The 14,316-nt window shown below is 44.9% G+C and overlaps 1 protein-coding gene across 1 annotated transcript in view; it reads left to right on the plus strand.

Moving 5' to 3' along the window:
* TANGO6 (transport and golgi organization 6 homolog) overlaps window positions 1-13,149 on the plus strand; it is a 179,988-nt gene extending 166,839 nt beyond the window's left edge. Inside the window, exon 18 of the mRNA XM_052656048.1 lies at window positions 12,418-13,149. Coding sequence (XP_052512008.1) covers window positions 12,418-12,594 — 177 coding nt within the window. The 3' untranslated portion in view covers window positions 12,595-13,149. The remainder of the gene's footprint in view (window positions 1-12,417) is intronic.
* The last annotated feature ends 1,167 nt before the right edge of the window (window positions 13,150-14,316 follow it).

Below are 14,316 nucleotides of genomic sequence, written 5' to 3' on the forward strand. Positions count from 1 at the left end.
TCTTTTGTCTTAAGATGCATGGTGCAACACATGTCTTAAATTTCTTTATACCCACTTTTGCAACAAATAGACTGCTTAGATCTTAAACTGGAAATTCTGGGGCTTCCTAACTTTTCCAGTGTTCACCTTTCCCCAGATCAGAAGTTGCCCAAATAGGTGTTCTCGTTAGAAGGGAGTTTTACCTTCCTTACTCAGAAATGCCTACAGTTTTCATTGCAGTTGGGTTATAGACATGCTGTCCCCAGATCAGCTGGGAGGGGTCCTGAGGCATGGTGACAGAAAGAATACTGACAAGCAGCCAGAACTGGCTGCATTTCAAAACTTGGCTTCACACACTCACACACACTTGTGTGTGTGAGTGTGTGTGTGTGTGTGTGTGTATATGTTGCTGTCAAAATTGTAGCATATGTATTTTCCTTACTTCCTCCCATCTGAGCAGAGGTTTTTTGCTGTAATTACAGCTAACCTAGTAATGGAGGCAGCTGCATGCATTTTTGGGGAGCCTATAACTTTCTCTGTCTTCAGAGTTGCACTCAAAAAACAAAAAAGAATTATATTCCAATGTACATGTTTAAGAACAAATTTTTTAAATATTTCAGGGGAAAAGATGCAGTATTAATTTGTGGGTCAAAATGTTTTTGACCCAGTCCCCTTGCTAGAAAATGTAAAATCTAGTAGTTGATAGTTAAGAAAATTCTATAAGGTACAACAGGTCATGTCTTGATCCCATCACCCTTGCTCTTGGCACTTGGATTTTTCATGGCCAAAGCTGTCATAGTGAGACTTCTTTGGAAACCATGACATGTCTCTTACAGAAATAGCAACCCACTCCTGGGAAATGGATTGCCTGGGGAAATTTCATGGGATGCCTGGGAAATCCCATGGACAGAGGAACCTGGCAGCCTGCTCCTTGGGGTTACAAAGAAGTTGGGCATGATTTAGTGACTAAACAACAACGGCAACACCCAGTATTTTTGCCTAACATGTTGCATCGCTATATCCTGGCTGCTCATTAGAGTCACCTGGAGAGCATAAAAAGAAATTAAAAAAAAATTATTTTAAGCCTTTAACCCCATACCCCTAATATTCTGATTCTTAGGTGTGAAGTGGAGGCCCACACATTTTAATAGTTCTCCAGGGGATTGTAATCTGCAGCAGAGGTAGAGAATCACTGTGTTAGAATGGTGGTGTTGCTCAGAAGCAGTCTGGGCTGTGTAGCAGTACTTAAGCATTAGTGGGCAGGTTGCTTTTTCTGCTTTAGTCCATGCTGTATATATATGAACACATACTACCAACCCTGCCAGGACTTCAGTCACTATGGTTTTCTCTGACCTTTTGGTGTAACTCTACAACCTTTTCTTCCTGAGGCATCTTGCACAGAGCGCTGAATTCCACTAGTGTGTGTGCATGTGTACTCAGTCACCCAGTCATGTCCCACTGTTTGCCCACCAGGCTGTAGCCCACCATGGACTGTAGCCCACCAGGCTCCTCTGTCCTTGGAATTTTCCAGGCAAGAATACTGGAGTGCCATTTCCTCCTTCAGGGGATTTCCCAACCCGGGGATTGAACCTGCGTCTTCTGCATTGACAGATGGATTCGTTACCTCTGAGCCATCTAGGAAGCCTGAATTCCACTAGGCAGACCCTCTAAGCAGGGGTCCCCAACCTCCAGAATCTAATGCCTAATGATCTGAGGTGGAGCTGATGTAGTAATAATAGAAATAAAGGGCACAATAAATGTGCACTTGAATCATCCTGAAACCATCCCCCAACACCCCAGTCCATGGAAAAACTGTCTTCCACGAAACTGGTCCCTGGTGCCAAAAAGGTTGAGGACTGCCCTGGGTTGGGAAGAACCCTGGAGAAGGAAATGGCAACCCACTCCAGTACTCTTGCCTGGAAAATTCCATGGACTGATGAGCCTGGTAGGCTACAGTCCGTGGGGTCGCGAAGAGTCGGACACGACTGAGCAACTTCACTTTCACTTTCACCTTAAGGGGACTGGCCTGCACTTTCCTGATGGCCAATCAAGCTGGACATGAGGCTGTGTGAGCCACAGGAGCCTGGGATGCTGTGAGATGCCCCAAGCTAAGCAGTGCCCAGAGGAAACCCACCACCTGCAGTCAGCCAGTAATCTAGCTGCTATTCCTTCTCCTCCCTAGCCAGGCCTCGTCCAAGTCAGCTACTTTGAGAGTGCAGAAAAAAGGTCAGATTCTCTCCAGAGCATCCGCCTGTGTGTTGGATTTCCTAGTAAGAGCAGGGTTTGTAGTGAGACCTGATGGATGCAGGTTTGAATTCTAGCTGTGTCCTTGAGCAAATCACTGCTGCTGCTGCTGTTGCTGCTGCTAAGTCGCTTCAGTTGTGTCTGACTCTGTGCAACCCCATAGACAGCAGCCCACCAGGCTCCCCTGTCCCTGGGATTCTCCAGGCAAGGACACTGGATGGGTTGCCATTTCCTTCTCCAATGCATGAAGTGAAAAGTGAAAGTGAAGTCGCTCAGTCGTGTCCGACTCCTAGCCACCCCATGGACTGCAGCCCACCAGGCTCCTCCGTCCATGGGATTTTCCAGGCAAAAGTGCTAGAGTGGGGTGCCATTGCCTTCTCTGAGCAAATCACTAAACCTCTCTAAATCCCCTTTCCCTATTTGGTCAGCTGGGCCTCATAACACCTACCTCATAGGATTAAATGAGATAATGCGCATGAATGGCTTAGCAGTGACTGAAGCTAATAAACACTCAGTGAATGGTAATAGTGAACCTTGACAGGCACTGTCTAATCCCACGTGGGAAGCATGAGTGTAGAGAAGGAGCAGGCCGGTGCTCCCTCAGCAGGGTGTCTGCATGGGAAGCTTCGAGAGCCAAGGAAATTGAAGCCCTTTTCCCCCAGATGCAGTAATTGAGTACAGTTTGAAAGCTGGGATTGTAATCCCCTTCCACAGACAAAGCGCGCCATCTCCTCTCCTGCGAGCAGCAGCCTGCTGCCTCTGCACGTCCTCCGGCCATTTTTTCCTGCCTTCTTTGTTCTATTTCCGTGCCTGTGGGGATGTAGGAAAACTGCTGCCTTCCTCAGGTTGCTATTTAAAGACATTCTGAGCGATGCTGCCACTGCTGCTTCTAGCGCCACAGCGGCAGCTGCTCCAGTCCCTGCCACAGCGAGTGAACAGCCCCATTGCCTACGTTTTGTTTAGGATCCCTGAGCTGTTACCTCTCCCAGGGGTTCACCGTAAAGCCCGTCTTAGTCGTTGCCCCTCAACTGCCCAGCCTGTCTACATCCCTGTAGCATTTTGAGTACATCACTAGTTACAAATTTCCCCTTATTCTTCAATGAAAATCATGCCTGATACCCCCTCACTCCCTCCTCACCCATCTCCACCTTGCACTTGAGATGCCCTTCTTATTTAATAGCCAGACACAACCCAGAAAGGGTAAAAATGCCATTTATCTCTAGGCCTAGCAGAGAAAAATACTTTAAGAATAAAAGGTTTTGAAAAGCTCAGTAACCTCCAGCATTAATAAGAATGCCGCCCTGAACTTCAGCATGTTTGAGATGATCTGTCAGGCACAGATAGGAATCTCTCAGCCATTAGTAATCCTGTCTTTCTCTGCTGACCCACCCAGCGCTTTTCAATGAAGTGTCTCAAAAGCCAGGTCTTTCTGTTTGAATTGGGCCTGATTTCTTTTTCATAGAGCCATCAAAGTGAAGTTTTAGGTTTTATCAGTAAAGCATCTGTCCTCCTTTGGACCGAACTTCCTCAGTGAGGTTCAGATTATCTGCCTCCATCCTGCTTCCCCAGTTTATTTTGTTTCCTGCCCATTATCCAAGGGAGACCTCGGAGCTGGGCTGCTCTCTGCTTGCCCAGAAGAGCCCTTGCTGGTACTCTCAGCTCTGTGCAGGGTGCGCACTGTGTTCCCGACCACCAGAACTCGACTCTGGCCCCGATCGCATGCTCAGACTGCATCAGACCTGTTTCCCCTCTCTTACAGCCCTCCCCTTGTCTTCTGACTCTCCTCCATTTATTCATCTTCCTGACTGCTCCTTCTTTGGCTCCTGCTCTCTATTTTTCATTTTCAGAGCTGAGCCTTTCCCCTTATTTTCTTAGCCCCTGGGTGGTAAATCCAATTACCTCAATGTCAGAGTAATAGTACCACTGATACTTTGAATTATTGATCACCACACTGTGGTAGCAAAATACCCTCACCTGCATTATCTCTTTTGCCCTCACAGTAAACTTGTAAGGTAGGCAGTATATGTGCTTACGTTCCCCACTCCGTAGTAGTGAAAGTAATAACCACTTGGAGAGGCAGGATAATCTAGTGGTTAATAAAGAGCATCGACTCAGATCCAGACAGCCAGGGTGTGAATCCTGCCTCCTGCTGTCACCAGCTGTGTGGACAAATTGGAGATAATAATACCTCTCTCGTGGTGGTGTGAGGATTCAATGAGTTACTAGAGATAAATTGCCTGGAACCACATCTGGCACATAATAGATATTATGTGGAGATTAGTTGTTGTTATCACATGTTCATTCATTCTTATGTTCGTCAAAGACTATTACCTGCCAGGCTCTGCTTGCTGTCTCAGTGATGCAAGAGCAGCAAGATGGACGCAATCTGGCCTCAGAGCGGTCTCAGTATTTTTAAAAATATTTATTTATTTGGCTGCACCTGGTCTCAGTTGGACAGCACATGGGATCTTCAGTCTTCGTTGCAACATGCAGAAACTTTAGTTGCGGCAAGTGGGATCTAGTTCCCTGACTGTGGATGGAACCTGGGCCGCCTGCATTGGCAGCTCAGAGTCTTAGTCACTGGATCACCAGGGAAGTCCCGAGATCACAGTATTAGTGCCACCTGTGCAGCTGCCACCACGTGCAAATCCTCGAGCTTGGATCTTTACAGATAGTAATTCTCACAACAGCTTTAAAAGGAGGCAGTGTTATTCCCATCCCGAGAGGAAATCTTTGGTGTTCCAAAAGCCCAGGTGGTTTGCTCAGAATTCCCCAGCTGGTAATTGGGGTGCCAGGTTTCACTTCACCCAGTTCACCTGCCAGCAGATCTTAGGTTCGACTCTGCATGTCTGTCTCCCCCGTTAGTGGTGAGCTCCTGAGGGCTGGGGCTGGCCCTCAGCACTCAGCTTGCTGAGCTCGGTCTCCTGCACACATTCAGGAAATGTTGGCCAGCTTGTGCTCTGTTGTTGATGCTTAACTCTGTCCCATAACTAGTCTCTTCTGATCTCGCTCACTTCCCTCAGACATCAAGCTGACATTGGTTTTTGGTTTTAATTTATTTGGCCGCCCCAGGTCTTAGTTGCAGCATGTGGGATCTTTAATCTTAGTTTTGGCATGCAGAATCTTTAGTTGTGGCATTCAAACCCTTAATTGTGGCAAGTGGATTCTTGTTCCTTCACCAGCGGTCGACCCTGGACCCCCTGCATTGGGAGCATGCAGTCTTAGCCACTGGACACCTGGGAAGTCCCCGAACATTGGTTTTAACATGGAAGCACAGGGGTCAAGATGAGGATTCTCAAAGGTTGACCTAACTTCCTCATGCCACACCTGATGCTTATTTCAGCCTCTCTTCAAACAGAACTAGTTGGATTCTGGGGTCGCCTCCTCTTCTGGGCCCCAGTCAGAAAATTTTTTTGTCTGCCAGGTCAGTATCCAGCCACCAACTCCAGTTCACTTATTTCTCATGTCAGATCCTGCCTTTTATTTCAATGTCTGACTTCCCTGTTCTTTCTCTGCTTTTGTCTTTGTGCCCAGCACTTATTTCTTAACCACAAAAGGAATCACAATTCTTCTAGCTCTATACAAGACTGAATTTCTAAATACAGTTAGTGTGTGCTAGCGTTTAAGTTTTTAATTCTTTCATATTTAGTAATCCATTTTTTCCTTAAATATTACAAAAATATAGGTGGAAAGTCCTCCTCTAGATCACGCTCTCTGGAATTCTTATTTCTGTAAATGTCTCATCTATGGCCATTTGTATGTCTTATTGATCTCACATAATAATACAAAAGAATAGCAATTTCACTTACTTTAGTTTCATTTGTAAAATCACCTGGAAGTGTGACTTTTAAAATAATTTTTAAATGTAAATGAATACTAATTGCTAAATGTATTCACTCATGGAGTTTGTGTTAGAGAGGTAGTTTGACTAGAGACTATTTTCCTTCCTCTGTTTCCCAGATATTCTGGGTTGTGGTTATATTGTCCTTATAATCAAATATATAAATAAGCTTAGGAATGAAAGTGAAGAAAGCTATTGGCCATGTATTTCTTCTTTTGATCTTAACACAGAGATATAACCACCACTCTGGGCGTGTTTGGGGTCAGGCTCATTGAAAGAGTCAAACAGTTTTGGTTTTCCACTGAAAAGGCATCTGTGCGCCCAGGGCAGTCTTTTGCTCACACAGTCCCTTTCCAGCGGGTCGAGCCTCATCTGGCTTTTCTAAGCCGTGTCTGGCCCTAAAGACTGCCTGTGTCCCTGAAGCATCAGCTTTGTGTGCTGCGGGAAACTGGCCTCTGGGAGGGCGAGGTGCGGGGGGGAGTGAGTGTGTGCCACCCACACTCCTCATTCTTTCCTTAAAAGCACCTGAACCCCAACCCTTTCCCCAGAGCTTTTAGACTAGGAATCTGGGTACTTCTTGAAGCCATCCCTGGCCCACCCTACTTGCAGCCTCCACCACCTCTCCCTGGAGTCCTGGGGCCTTGCTGCGTTGGGGGAGGAGAGCAGGTGTGTTGAACTCTTAATGAGAGGTTTCCTCTGTGGGATTGCCTATATCCTGCCCACCACAGAGGCTTCTGTGAGTAACTTTACCTTTGAACTCTCCTTGTATTCAGCCCCTGATCCATGGGATTTGGTGACAATCCCTGGCTGGCGGAAAGCTTTGATCCTCAGGGAGTCCAGAGGAAGTCCTGTGATGTGTGGGATCCTCCGCGCTATAGGGATTGGGGAGAAGTCTCAGGGAGGGTTGCTAAGACAGACCCATTAATTAAGAAGGAGCCTTTTTCCTAACACTCAGTTACCTAAAAAAGGAGATCCGGTAACTGATAACAAGGGACTCAGCACCCCTCAAGTATGAAGTGGTGTTTGCAAAAGCATTATTGTTGTTTTAAAGACACAGCAGTGCCAAGAAAAAATTCCTACCCACACCAGGAAAGAAAAAGCACCTTAGCAACCAGAATGCCTTAGAACTTTCCTCTTTAACAAAGAAAAGCTCATCTTACTCTGTTTTTGTCTTCTTTTTTTAAATTGGAATACAATTGCTTTACAGCGTTGTTTTTGTTTTCTCCTGTACAGTGAAGTAAATCAGCCGTATGCATACATATATGCCCTCCCTCTTGGACTCCCCTCCCACGCTCCCCATCCCCTCTAGGTCATGACACAGCAATGAGCTGAGCTCCCTGTGCTCTCCACAGCTTCCCACTATCTATCTGTTTTACACATGGTCTTGTATATATGTCAATCCAAATCTCCCATTAGGAGGCTCTAGCAAAAAATCTTTAAGATATTTCTGACAAGGTGAGAGAAGAAAAAGAGATGACCGTATAATAAACAGTGGGAGCACTAGAATATCTGTATAAGAGACACTGGGCTATAATCAGTGTCGGGAGATTTGTCTTTAAGCTTTATTCACAAACAGGCATGCTGGTTTGCTTAGACTCTGCATTTATTTGAGGTGGTTTGAGGGTGAGGGGACAGACAGTAAAACTTCCCCTGGCCACTCTGTGGTGCCACCCATTGGCTACAAATAAAAGTCAGAGCGAAGGCCTTTTCGCATGGCAGGGCAATGTTCCTCCTCACCTCCACAGGCAGAAATCAATTCCTTTGCTTCCGTGCAATCATGTACACTTATCTCTTAGATTGAGGATCACAATGCCCAGTGTGGGTGTGCGTGTCTGCCTCCCTGCTGGGCTATAGCTGCCGGAGGGTAGGGTTTGTACATTATTCACCTTTTATCACCAGCACACTGCCTGGGCACGAAGTAGGCCCTCAATAACGATTATTGAATGAGTGAGTAAGCATGAGGTGGTCGCTGTGGGGAGTCATCCTCTTTCCAGAATCATCTCTCCTTTTCACACTGGCAGCCTTGGGGAAGGAGAAAGCTAGGTTATGAGAGGGCAGCAAGCGATAGTGCCAGAGTCAGACACCTACCTGCGCGTCATGACCCAGCAGCTCCAGAGAACATCAGGAGACAGCCGCACGGCAGAGGCGGGGTGGCATCTTTATGGACTTTGCCTGTAGGATTCAGGCATTTAATGCTGAGACATTGGGCAAAGAGCAGAGAGAGTTGTCTGTAGGGCCAAGTGCATAATATGTGGGGCCCAGTGCAAAATGAAAATACAGGGTCACTTGTTTAAAAAATAATAATAAAACAAGGAGAAAGTACCATTCAGGGTGTTTGTTTAAATATCAAGTTGTTTTCCTTTCTTCCACAGTCTCTCTGTCCTTTGACTTGTCAAGGTGTTTATTATTTGCTGTTAACACTGTTCTAAGTTGAGAACCTTTAATGTGTAGACCATTAGCGTGGTACTGAACATCTTTATATTGTGTGATGCCAATTTCAAATGTTTAACTCAGTTAAACCCACACATGTTTAACTTATATGTGGGATCATCAAAATTATACAATTTGTATTCTGTAGCTGGTACATGCATATGTATTTCCTTCCTAGCAGAACAGTGGAGAGTCTGCACAAAATTAACTGCTTTTATTTCACATCTTGATACATGCTCATCTCACCAACACCCTTTATCTTCAGTTTACTGATGGATAAGAAAAAGGTGAAAGAACAAGAACTGTGGGTGGTCCTGTTTCCTTCTCTGTCATCATTTTCAGCATAGATGGCTGGCTAACACGGGGAATCCACGCAGAGGATATGATGGATTCCTTCCTCATCCATGTTTCTTGGAAAGTCGTCGCCTGCTTACTAAGCTTGGAGCAAGTGGTGGTTTCGATGAAAGCGTGGCCCCCGCGGGCTTTTAGTGCCTTCACTTTTCAGTCATGAATGTAACAGATGCCCTCCCCGGGTAGAGGCCTCAGGACTAGCTGAACTCCCACGTGTCGTAGGTGCATCAGAGCTGAGCTCATGTGGCACCGGCAGGAATGGGAGACACATGTATGGGGCAGATCTCCTCTGCTCACTCTCAGGTTCCTGTGCCTGTTGAACTTCACTTATAAAATACAAGCTCAAAGATGCAATTATTAAGTGTCAGGTTGCAGCAGCAGACCATTACACCAGGCACGGGGCCCCCTTGGTCATGGGACCCTGTGTGGCTGCACAGGTCACACACCTGTGAATCAGGCCTGGTTTCATGACACTGTTTCAGTGGATGTTCTTAGAATTTTTAGCTTTTACCAAGTGACAGACTAGCCAGGAATAGCATGCATGTGTGCCTTCTCTCATTTATAAATAGTTTTTAGATACTTGCCATGTGCCAGTCACTTTATGAGGCATTGCGACTACACCAGAGTATACAAGGCAAGGACATGGCATCAGTATCAGTAGTACCTGTGAGCTAGTGAGGAAAATATATTTTTAGTTACACAGTGAGTATTTAAATTCCAAATGTGAGAGAGGCTACAGACGCAACTCTAAAAGGCTTACCTAGGTGGGAGCTAGGATGTGGCATTTCAGGCTGAGGGTGAGGAGAGGAGGACTTGTAGGTGAACAGAGAGCAAGGGTGGTCTCCCAGGCTGAGGGAACAGCATAAGCAAAGCCCTTGAGCTGAGGAGGGGCTTTGCTCAGACAAGGAAAGAAGGCCTACACAGCTGGAGCCCAGGGACAAGAGGGAGAGCAGCAGGTGGCCTGGGGAGCTGGTTTTGTGTCCCCCACCCCTGCCTACCTCCTTCCACTCTCCAGTGCCCATGCTGTTCAGCAATATCAAATGATGGAAAGGGCTATGTTTCTGTTCTTTTCTTTTTTCTTTTCATTAATTTATTTATTTGACTGTCCCGGAGCCTCAGTTGCAGCATAAGGAATCCTTTTTTTTTTCAGTTGCAGTATGTGGGATCTCTAGTTGAGGCATGCGAACTCTTAGTTGGAACATAAGGGATCTGTTTCCCTGACCAGGGACTGAAACCAGGCCCCCTGCATTGGAAGCATGGAATCTTGGCCATTGGACCACCAGGGAGGCCCCTCATCCTCTGTTCTCTAGCAAGTTCAAGATGTGTGATGCTACATGCTTGATGTACTTGTGTGCAGTGTTCAGGGGCTTGTGGTGCCAGATGTAAGTGTACTCGCTACCCACTGAACTAACCATTTCCCATCATTTTTGTTCACCATTTCCAATTCACTTCCTGCTCCTAAAATATGACCTTTGTTTTCTCAAACCTCTTTTCATACACTTTCTCTCAGGAACTTTCCATGTTCTGTTCTATATTGTCTTCATTTACCGCCAAAGGGTAAGCAGACTCACCACCAGAGGGTAAGCTTTTAAAAGCAGGTTCTGTGTCTCCTTTACCTATTAAATGGCCTTAAGAAAATCTTTGTCTAGTAGTTAATTCAGTTCAAAAAAGGCATATTTATTTTTAATAGATTATATATTCATAAAATACAATATTAAACTGGCACAAAAGGGTATGTAATCCCCCCACATCTCTCTCCAGTTTCCCTTGCTGGAGGCAACCAGTATTTTGCAGAGATAATCTGTGTCTATTGTATATAAACTATTATATATATTACATGGTTTTTATGAAAAGCCATAGAAGCGAAAGAATGAAAGAATTTCTTCATTCTCCTATTCCTTTTTTTATCTATTAGAAAGATGCAAATTTAAAACAGCAAGGTGCTATTTTTCCATTACTTTAATTAGCAAAGATAAAGAGTGCAGTACTTATGAGAATATGGGGAAATAGGAGTTTTCAAAGTGATAGGTAAAAATATAAATTATTACAACCTCTCTGGCCAGCTATCAAGATTTTTACTGCACATTACCCTTTGACCTTGTAATACCATTTCTGGATATTTGTCCTGCAGATATACTTGTGCATGTCTGCAGATTAGGTATCAGAATGTTTATTGCAATAGTTTTTGTAATAGGAAAAGATCTTCAAAATACACTGGGTAGAGTGGGAATCATGGTACTTAGCAGTGTAGCATATAATTTTGGGCTTTAAAAAGGGGAAGGGAAAAAAATAAAAAGAGGAAGAGAAAAAAAAGGTGTGTGTATATATATATATATATATATGCACTTATAAACACCTAGAATATTTCGCACAATTAAGAATGATATCCTCTGAGAAGAGAAATTAGGAGTCTTGGTAGAAGAGAGACTTATTTTTTAATATGGTCTTCTTTATACTGTATTAACTCTTCAATAAAAATAAACAGGTAAGAACACAGACTCTGAAAGTTTAAAAACTGGCTCCTCCTTTCTTTAGCCAGATGATGTTGGGAGTTTACTTAACCTTCTAATCAACTCTTGTTTCTTCATCTGTAAAGTGGGGCTAATAACTTCCCTTTATATGACTGGCATAAAAGTTAGATAATATAAAGAAAATATCTAGTACAGTACCTGGACCAAAAAATGTAGCTTTTGAGGCAAAGAGTCCTAGACCAGAAGTAACTTTGCAAGTAGCTGCAGACAAGATATGTGACCCACTGTGACCTGGACTCTTCAGTCCTTGATTTGACCAAATGATCCCCAAGTCCCCTTATACTGAGTTTCCCTGCTCTCTTGCTAGAAGAACCCATTTCTTGCTAGAAGTTCTGACTTCCAAGCCAGGAGGATTTGGGACAAAATTAGAAGCTTCTAGGAGGAGGTGCTTTGTTCTTGACACCTTCTCAGTTCCATATGAGACCATCAGATTAGAGTATTGGACAAGAAGAAATGGGTCTGACTGTGTCTATGGAGTCCTATCTTGTTTCCCATTGCAGTGTTGGAGTTGAAAATAAAGGTACAGAGTGGCTAAGAGAATTGCGCCAAAGTGAAACTGGTGGAAAATTTTTAAAGGAGTGGCAAGGGAAAGCATGGTTACCAAAGAATAGCCTCCTGGGTTTCATAAGCTAGATGCCAGTTCTGTGGGTATCACAGAGGGCTTTGTGAGAGTTAGTGGGGAAGGATGCTAGGAACACCTGCATCGGGCAGTACTGCCTGCCTGTGGTCCTGAGGTTGGTGCCATGCTTTGCAACTGAAGGAAGGGGTCTGGGATCTCTACTTGGGTCAGGGGCTAAAAGGGAGTAGCAGCCACAAAGGCCAGCGTAGTAAAGGGCCAAGAGTGCGTGAGAAACCCAAAGGGAAGCCTATCTCAGTTCAGCTGCCCCACTCCCATCTCCCGCTGGAGAGGACCACGTTTTATCTTCTTAAAGGAGCCTGTGGGTTGCCTCCAAGAACGGCTCAGGTAGGAGAAGGCAGCTAGGTCACTCGGAGAAAATCTGGCACAGTAGACAGATGGCCTTGACTGTCTCTCTCTTCCAGGTGCTGAGGGACGTCCTCAAGGATCTCTACCACCTGCTGAAGCACGTGGTGTGTTTGGAGCCCGATGACGTGGCCAGGCTTCATGCCCAGCTGGCCCTGGAAGAGCTGGATGAGATCATGAGAAACTTCCTGTTTCCGCCACTGAAGCTGGAGAAAAAGATCACAGTCTTGCCATAGACCAGCCTTGAAGGACTCGGAGGAGGCAGAGGGACCAAGCATCCTGAGCAGTGTCCTGGCCTCCCAGCAGGTGGCTCCACTGCCCCTTTGGAGCTGGCAATATGGCTGCCCCTGAAGGTGGCTTTCTGTCTCTGGTCACGTGTGTCTTCAGGCAGACCTTCCTGTATCATCTATTTAGTCACACTGCATCCAGCCTAAAGTGTGTACTGATGGAAGAGATTACAGGTCTCATTGATCTGAACATTTTTCACTGTCCCGTAGCATTCAGAGAAGGACATCTACCTGATGGAAGTATATGTTTAACACAACCGATGGAGTTTGGTTAATTAACCATTCTCTTACGACTTCAGTATAGAAGAGGTTGACCACTCACCTATCACATACATACCTGATATTCTTACCTGCTGATGGTCCCTTTTGTGATGAGGAGCAGCCAGGGCTTGTCATCCTTGGCTGCTCAGGAGGCATTTCAGAGGATGGAAATGCAGTTGGTGGTAGGGAGGGAAAGGAATTTGTTACCAAAACGTGCAAAAATGGAATAAAATAAACTCAGCTGGAAAGAATAACAGGTCTGAATCTGGTCCTCTGCTATTGAGATGAAAAGCTGTAGCACTGAGGAGGATTTAATCTCCAGAAAAAAGAATCAAACTGGTTGAATCTTCCAGGGAAGAAGGGTAAGCGCTGTGTTTGCCCTCCCAGGCCATTTTCTTTCACTTCCTCTGCTACTGTTTGCACAGAGTTGCCCTGATAATAGGAGAAAAGAGCCATGAGCATCTCACATGAGAGTTTACATCCTGCCTTCAGTCTTATCTGCTTTAGATTGAGGAATGCTTGGACAGCATGTTCATACTGAATGCCTGTTGGAAGTGTGCTGTTTATTGGTGGCCTGATGCCGTGTTTACTGAAGTCATTTCACATGTAGTGCTATAGATGTCTTTTTACCAATTTACATATTTCGACCTCTGAATTTTGATTGCAGCTAAAAGAGAAGATAAAAAGGAGAAACTGGATGACTGCTTCAGACAAGCCCTCTCTGTCATCAATACCTTGGTGAGGCTGACCTAGAGTCTTTAACCATTCCTCAGGGATGAATTTTGTTGGAGTTTTATCCCCACTGTCTGGTGACCAGGCCAAGCAGAAGCAAAACACAGTTTCCCAAAACTCTCAAGTAACTGAAGGATCTGTCTGCAAGCAGGTCCATTTGCCAGTAAACCTCAGACTATTTCCCTCTGGCCAAATTACAGACATAGTCCTTAGCTTAGAACCTTTGTGGTGAGCAGTGAATTAGAACGTAGGGAGTCAGGTGTTTTTAAGGAATATTTCCATTCAGCTAGGGTATTGAGATTATTCCATTCTCCAGATCAAAGATGTCTAGAACATCAGGATTGGACTTTCAGATCAGAGACGAATCTCCTGTGGACCAGTTGGATAGACACTGGAAGTTTTTATTTCTTGGCCTTCCTCTAACTAAACTCCATACCACCCTCTTAAGATAATCAGATGTGTCAGACCGTTGGTTTAATTTACAACTTTATTTGCATTAAATGCATTGCAATTCTTAGGACATACCCTAATGGATCAACTTGATCAGACTGAGAAACTCTCCAGTCTAAACACCCATCTAGGGAGTGCCTCGCAGAGCATCCTGGTCCCTTTATCTCCATTTAGAAGTTGTCTCTTAATTTGAATTATTTGGCAAGTGGCTAAAAGTATCTGTTCTTT

The sequence above is a fragment of the Budorcas taxicolor genome, chromosome 18 (assembly GCF_023091745.1).
Source record: "Budorcas taxicolor isolate Tak-1 chromosome 18, Takin1.1, whole genome shotgun sequence".
Lineage (NCBI taxonomy): Eukaryota > Metazoa > Chordata > Mammalia > Artiodactyla > Bovidae > Budorcas > Budorcas taxicolor.